Source organism: Elaeis guineensis, chromosome 1 (genome assembly GCF_000442705.2).
Source record: "Elaeis guineensis isolate ETL-2024a chromosome 1, EG11, whole genome shotgun sequence".
Lineage (NCBI taxonomy): Eukaryota > Viridiplantae > Streptophyta > Magnoliopsida > Arecales > Arecaceae > Elaeis > Elaeis guineensis.
The window spans coordinates 74,951,171-74,959,419 of NC_025993.2; the positions used below are offsets into that span (position 1 = coordinate 74,951,171).

The 8,249-nt window shown below is 36.3% G+C and overlaps 1 protein-coding gene across 1 annotated transcript; it reads right to left on the reverse strand.

Moving 5' to 3' along the window:
- Positions 1–4,624: 4,624 nt before the first annotated feature.
- Positions 4,625–6,358, reverse strand: LOC140855893 (large ribosomal subunit protein eL30-like). The gene is made up of 4 exons (XM_073253183.1): positions 6,316–6,358; positions 6,107–6,208; positions 5,051–5,119; positions 4,625–4,906 (listed from the first exon to the last, which is right to left on the reverse strand). Exons 1-4 carry the CDS (start codon positions 6,356–6,358, stop codon positions 4,866–4,868), a joined length of 255 nt encoding a protein of 84 aa, XP_073109284.1. The 3' UTR covers positions 4,625–4,865.
- Positions 6,359–8,249: the final 1,891 nt, after the last annotated feature.

Here is an 8,249-nt window from a genome sequence, read left to right on the forward strand (position 1 = left end):
TTTATTAAGCCTAATTAAGTCTAATTAAGTTAGATTTAATTTAGTCTAATTGTGCTTAACCTATTTTGATTAGGTTGGTTCAATTAAGATCAAACCACCATTTGAATTTGAATCCCTACACCACCTTAAATCTCTGCGCCCATTTGAATTCACGAGAAGAAACTTCTCATGAATTTTTTCTCACACAAAGCCCTCCCCACGCCCATATTTGTGCACCATATGAATGGATAAAGCTGATTAGTTAACCATTCAAATTCAATGCGTGTTTGAATTTGAATGGATAACTTATCTCTTGTGCCTTCATGCTTATCCATCTTGTGCGCCACATAACTTACACGAGAAAAGATTTCTCGTGAAACATTTTCATGCACAAAAAGTCCACACCCTTCTCTTCTTATGCCATAAGTGGATAGGGATGAGTTGGTTTTCATTTGAATTTAAATTTGATTTGAATTCAAATGTATAACCACTTGTCTTTATCTTCTCACGCGGATAAGACACGTTCGACGTTGTTTTAAAAAGAGGAGAAGGATGGGGCGTGCGTAGAATTTTTTGGAAAAAAAGTTTGGGGCATGAGGAACCTTTCTGCATGAGGTGAAGGTCCAAAACTTTCCGAGAGAAAAAGAAAGAAAAAAGGGCGCAGAGTTTTTCTTAGTGTACCCTAGGATTTCAACCTGGGGTTCGGAAAGTGAGAAGGTGAGCTACGAGTGTCGTGAGCTCACCAAATTTTAGAAAGATCTTCAACATCCTCTCAAGCATGTCTGCTAACGATCCAGAGTATCCAAAGAATCGACAGACATCGATCGAAGGAGTTCGATCAGTATCGGCCGTCGAAAGTGCTCTACAACGAGCTAGCACCCGTGAGGAGCCGATCAGATCGGGAGCCTCGTGTGGATGATCCGCAGAGGTCAGACATACTGTGTGGCTGCGTTGCGGCGATCAGAGCCTTCCGACAGTGATCAAATTATGGAGATCGACTACCCGCATAAAGGTATTATGTTCTGAACACATTACAGTAAAGTGTTTACTGTTCAAATTCGAATTTCAAATTTAAATGCATGCATGCTGTATATCATATTTAGATCCTAGTGTAGGATAAATACATATTAATTAATTAGATTAATTAATATTTTTTTCTGTAAAATCATAATTTTGAAAAAGTTTTAAAATTACCATATTACCCCTGCACTGAATTTCGTGACACAGGACTGTTTGAGTTGAGCACGATTCGGATGATCTAATCAGGGTTGACAGTTTAATCCTGAGTCATCCTAAACACAGGGGTCAAAAGGGATGAATTATACAGTAACCATATTCACGTAGGTTCTGAGTGTTGCGATTACAACTATTCGACCTATCTGGACGTCGAGTACCATTGCTAGATGGTCACTTCGATTAGTATAGGAATTGGCTCCTGTGCTACTGGCTTAGGTTCGAACCTACGGGGTCACACACATTAGAGGTTCCTATCTAATCTGATGGCTGGTGAAGAGTCCTAATGCTCGTAGACTTTGAGTCCTACGTGTCTGAAACTCTGTGATCGAGAATCAGAATTTTTTGATCATGAGTTCCACATATTTTGGGTACCGGGGTCAAGAGTCCCACTAGTTTAAGACTTTTTTGATCAGGATTTCATATTGATGGACTCTGATGTCTGATTGCCCATCGGATTTGGACTCAGTATTTATGAGAGATTTAATTAGTGATTTGATCACTGATTAACTCAATTTGATTGAGTAATTATTTTTGGATCAAGTTCAATTGAATTGGATTCAATTGGGTTTGACCCGATTAGGTTAAGGTTGACCTAATCGCTAAGGTGTTTTGGTCCCTGATCTGATCAGGGGTTGGGCTCAGTCAATTCTTGATTTGATTAGGATTTTATTGAGCTTAAATAAGCTTAATTAAGTTGGGTTTAACTTAGTCTAATTGTGCTTAACCTATTTTGATGAGGTTGGTTCAATTATGATCAAACCACCTTTTGAATTCAACTCCCTAAGCCACCTCACTTCTCTGCGCCCATTTGAATTCACGAGAAGCAACATCTCATGAATTTTCTCCCACGCAGAAGGCATCCCACGCCCACCCTTGTGCGCCAATTATCTGGATAAAAATAAGTTAGTTGGCCATTCAAATTCAAAGGATATTTGAATTTGAATGGGCAACCAACTAATCCATTAGCCACCCACCTTATCTTGTGCGTCCCTTGCTTTACACGAGAAAGAGTTTCTTGTGTAAACTCTCCACGCACAAAGAAGCCACGCCTCCTCTCTTCTCACGCCCAGAGTGGATAAGGATGAGTTGGTTTGCATTTGAATTCAAATTCGATTTGAATTCAAGTGTGCAACCACTTATCTTTATCCTTTCACGCGAATAAGACACGTCTTGCACTGTTTTAAAAGAGAAAAGGAGGTGGGACGTGTGTAGAAATTTTTAAAGAGAGAATAGTGGGTGTGAGGAAGCCTTGTGCATGAGTAGGAAGTTCAAAAACTTTCAAGAGAAAAAGAAAGAAAAGAAACAAAAGTGGGCGCAGGATTTTCAGTGAGTAACCTAGGGTTTTTGCCTGGGGTTCGAAAAGTGAGAAGGTGAGCTACGAGTGTTGTGAGCCCACCAAACTTCAGAAAGAGCTTCATCAACCTCTCTACCATTTTTACTGATGATCTGGAGCATCCAAGAAGTCGGCAGACATCGATCGAAGAAGTTCGATCAGCATCGGCCGTCGAAAGGGCTCTACAATAAACTAGCATTCGTGATGAGCCGATCAGATCGAGAGCTTCGTGTGGACAATCCACGGAGGCTAGACACACTATATGGCTGCGTTGCAACGATCAGACCTTTCAGACGGTGATCAGATTGCAGCGATCGACTACCTGCATGAAGGTAATATGTTCTGAACACATAACAGTAAATTGTTTACCGTAGAAGTTTGAATTTCAAATTCAAATGCATGCTATATATCATATTTAAATCCTAGTGTAGGGTAAACACATGTTAATTAATTAGATTAATTAATATTTTTCACTTTAAGATTATAATTTTGAAAAAAATTTAAAATTACCATTTTATTCCTGCACTAAAATTCACTTCAATCAATATACTGGTATCCGATTCATATTCGATCCGATTTCAATCTTAGTTTTAATTTCAAATCTCAAACCTTTTCAAATCATATAGGGTTCTGCTAAATGAGTTAGGGATGGCAGCTAATCATGTCATATCAGTCAATATCTATATCTATCCTATAAGTAAAAATTTTATGTCTATACCTGCTCAATACCCACCTCAGGTTGAATCGGATTGGATTAGGTCGGACAAAGAAATCATCAAATGAATATTCTAAATAATTATAATTTTGAAAAGAAAATTTTAAATTAATATTATATCAGGTCATGTTTAAGGTGTAGTATACCATTACCCGACCTAAACCCACTTTGAAATTTTATCTAAAATCCGTACCTATCTTAAATTTTAGTTGAATTAGGTAAAATTTGTCTTATTTGGATCAAGTACCTAATGGATCAACTGCAATCATGATCCCTAAAATTAGTCCTAATATTAGATTTAGATCCAACTTGATAGAATATTGGATTGAATCAGATCATCTCGAGTCTACAATCAAAATTTTCATAAAAAATTATAATATATATATATATATATATATATATATAATATATATATATATATATATATATATATATATATATATATAATTGTATTTGAATAGTAGGTATTTGAGAGATAAATTTCAAATCCATCCTAGATCCAGATGAATTTTAATTTCAAATTTCAAAAATATACAAAGATAAGTTAACCTTTTCTTAATATAAATTATTCTATAATTATAATAATTAATATGATATTTTCACAATGATAGATTTATTATTTTGATAAAAGAAGTAAAGAGAGGAGGAAAAGAGTAGAAATAGAGGAAGAGAAAATTTTAATTTATTATCCAAATATATGATAGAATTAGTTTACATATAATTTTTCTTCCAATAAGATATTATGTATAATCTTATATGATCAAATCCTACATCCTATCATGAATTTTATTTTTAATTTATAAATCCTAGATATCCAAACTTAATGTTGGTATATTAGACCATACCTAGAGGACTAAAGACACCTCTTTCAACCATCATTAAAGAGGATATTGGGAGAGAAGAAGACTAGTGAACCAAAAACCAATATTTTCTGAGGCTGAACCGTTAAAAGAGGAGATTGGGCATGAAGAGTGGACTCGAGATGAAACAGCACGTTTGAACCTTTATAACCTGATGAAATCAGCTGTCGCATGAAGTACCGAGGCAGCCAAAAGAAAGGTTATCCAGCATCCTTTTTGGTCTTGTTGGAGTTACCGGGCATTAATATCCTTACAATCTATGAGAACTTAAATAAATAAATAAATAAAAACTGGGCATCTCCAAAACCAGAAAGGGAAAACGGGCAGGAAAAAATATATTCACCGTCACCATCAATGACCATGGCAAGTGAGCACACGCTAAAGTTAAAAGCCAGGCCTGACAATGAACAAGTCCTTCGATAGAACTCTTTTTTTCTAATAAGAAATTAGAGTGGCCACACCCACATCATTTTGTAACTATGCATTGAAAACATCGGAAGAAAAGAAAATGAGTCAGTGAAACTGGATAAACCACTGCAGAAATTAAAGTATCAAACGTCGTAACAAAAAGACAATTCAAAATTTGTGTATTTGAGCAAGACTTCTCTCTCAAATAACTACCTCTCTTGCCACGAAAATTTCGCAAAGCTAACAGAGAAAACAATAAAAACGAAAACCTAACCAATCAGACCCCTTGATAAGAAAACTTAACCAATGACCCACCAAAAGAAATGGTCTGTCCTCACTGATCACCTGGCATGCTCATGATAATATCAGAATCACCTGAAACACAATAAACATGATCATCCAATGACCAATATCAGAGCCGTCTGGGGTGAAGGGTGGAGACGGGAGTGAGGGTGGTAGGGGAGAGAGAGGGAGGAGAGAGAGGGGGAGAGGGTAGAGAGAGACTTCATAAAGGAATACCTGGATCAATAATGCTGAGGCAGCAGACACGGAAATATTTGCCACAGGCTGTCCCCAAATCAACATTGTCTGATAACATAGAAATTGAACTGCTAAGAAATTTGATGAAAGGGAACAACCATACAAAACAATATTAAAACAGGCGTAGCCAAGCTAGGTACTGTCTAAATCTAAGCACAAGAATTTCCAATCTTATGACATGCACAGATCCACATAACCCAAACCACCAATAAAGGGCGCCTCTTTTCCGAACCAGTAGACAAATACAAGTCAAATTAACATAATATAACAGATTTGTCACGTTGTAGGTGCTTTCAATTGTGGCACTAGGCTGTAACTTGGGCATATCAAACTATGAGAGCACAAGCCAACATGCTTGGGTCATTTTCTTGGCACCCTCGCCGTAGTGTGCGCACTATGGAGAGGTTCCAAGTTCAAACCCCATAATGCTGCAATTTTCCACTGTATTTCTCAACAAAAAAAAAAAAAAAAAAAAAAAAAGGTATTTCTGTTATTTTTTAAAAAGAAGGAATAGCAACATGCAACGTTTGCTTTCAAACAATGGCATTCATCATCTTAGGAAAAGGCAGAAAGACCAGCTTTCTTCTTTTCAACCAAACGACCGGAATCAATTATCAAACCAAGCCCCAAGCTCAATCAGTTGGCTGATTGGCATCCACATACTTGTACTTGAATATGAGTTTTAGCTAGATGTCGCTCAACAACAATGTTCCAATGAGATGTAACTGGAACGTATGGAATCATGAGCAAGGAATTGGAACTTTTATGGTAGATGACCGCAAATTTTTAATGGTGTTGAATGCAAGTGTCAACCAAACAAGTAATCATACTTGCAGGGAAGCCACTAAAAACAATGTCCAAGCTTAACAAACATGACAAAAGCCACTGCCAAGTTTGACATCAAGAAAACCATGGGAAAAGGAAGAAGGGCAAGCATGATAGCAGACCATAGACAACAACTGTTGTCAATAATAAAAAACACATCAACTAAATATCATGAAGAAAATAACTGGAGGAGAGGGTCTGATAACTTACTTCCATTGAAATGATGGACTCCGACCTTTGCCAACATCGCATAGTACTCAATTTCGGATTTCCGAAGAGGAGGGCAGTTGTTTGCGATGAGTACCAACTTCCCTAGAGATACATAATTGGGACCAAATAATGAAAAGTCAGTAAGCATAAATGCATGCTAAAGCAATAATTCAGCAACAAACTAGACTGTAAACAAAAGCAAAAATGACCAGAAACAAGATCGCCATTTAATGAAGTAAAACTAATTGTCATGGATTTCCAAACTTAACAAATCTAAAATAACAAGGTTCCATATTTAAGACTCTTAAAACTTTGGAAGACAAGAAAATGCGATTTACCAGTCACATAACTTTTTAGTGATTCAATTGATTCCATGGAATGTGGTGCTCATTATCTATCAAACATATACTCCATTTACCATTACAAAAATTAATGCATAACTAGTCTATTGACATGAAGTAAAAATAAGAAAAAGGTAATGTACTGCAGTGTTGAAAATATCATGCACGTGCAAAGAATTCAACTTTTCAAATAAAGCATGGGTATTACTGGAAAAATAATCAAGGTATCTTTCACGAGATACAGATAAAACGGACCCCTCCCCATGGGAAGGCTATTAACTAATACTGAGGCAGCATTAAGGAGAAATAATAATGACATTAAAAATCGGTCAAGGTAAAATCTGTAAGATTAAAGCATTATCTTGCAAGCACAAGAAGAAAAGAAAAAAGAGTCATTTCATGTCACATTTATGCAATAAATTTCCAAAATTCACCATAGAGAATGACATTTATTTGGCTTCTTGTTAAATACTACTATGATAAAAAATACACAGTAGGCACAGATATGATTTAATGTCAAAAGAACAAGTCTCCAAGTCACACTTAAAACTCCTACGTAGCAATGCATTCACATCATTTGCCCTGCTTTTCAAAATACAATGCCCCCTGCAATTGTAACATCCGACCCATTGGGCCTTAAACCCAAACCACAAAAAAAAAAAAAAATGAAGAAGACTCCTGCAGGGAGTCTTCTTCTCCCGACCGGCTCCTAATCGGAGTCAGAAACCTCATCGGAGAGGAGTCAAACTCCTCTCCTCCGGCTCTATTTAAGGGAGAGACCCTTCTCCCTTCTTCCTACCAAAGAATCCTGGAGCGAAACTGTCACGCCCCCGACCCGAGATTTTGAATCGAGGGTCATGGCAACCGCCGCATACTCATAGAAAACTCTTCCCTTAAGCATGCAAGGCATCTTATCATACTATCCTAAAACAACAGCGGAATAATTAGTCAATAATTTAAATCCAAAATATAACGATCTAAATTTCTTCTTTAATATCTTAATAAATTCAACAATGATTCATAGGTCTTACACCAAATTCAATAAGACTTTCAACCTAAAATAAAAGTATAAGGATTCTGCTTCTGATCACTCTTCCATTCATATCTTGTATCATCTTAATTCCTCAACATCTGTAAAAATAGTAAAATAAAAGGTAATGAGCTAGACAGCCCAGTAAGCAATGATCACTTTTCAACAGATTTCATCAGGCATTTAAGTAAATCATTATTTATAGAAAATAAGTATATAGAGTTCATCAATTCGAAATCAATTTCAATTATGCAACATAATTCATGCCAAATTCATTTCCTTTTCAAAAATTCAAGTTTCTTTCTAAATTTTAATTTTTTTCATTCTTAAATTCTTTTCGTCAACCATGAGCTATGACCATATTTTTCCTATGGCAGGGTCATAATACCGCGTATCTGCTTGCGGTGAGCTGCGAATCATCTGGTAGCAAAGTCCTTCGGAACCGCTGGTCTCTCTGGCGGTTTGTCGTTGGTCTCTCTGGCGATATGTCGCTGGTCTCGCTGGCGACATAAACCCTCAGGACAATCAATTGCCAACGTATATGCCCCCACTGACGGGGTCCTTTACATAGTCAGGTTGTCAATTCATAGTGTTTCTTATATCATAATTCTTCATAAATCATATTTCATATTCTAATTTCGATAATAAAACATATAATCATGTAGTATCGAAATCAATCAATATAATGCATCATGAAATCAATATGTTCAATCATGTTTCATCATAACATTTCAAATAAGATATTTCGTAACAAAATATCATTCATCCAATT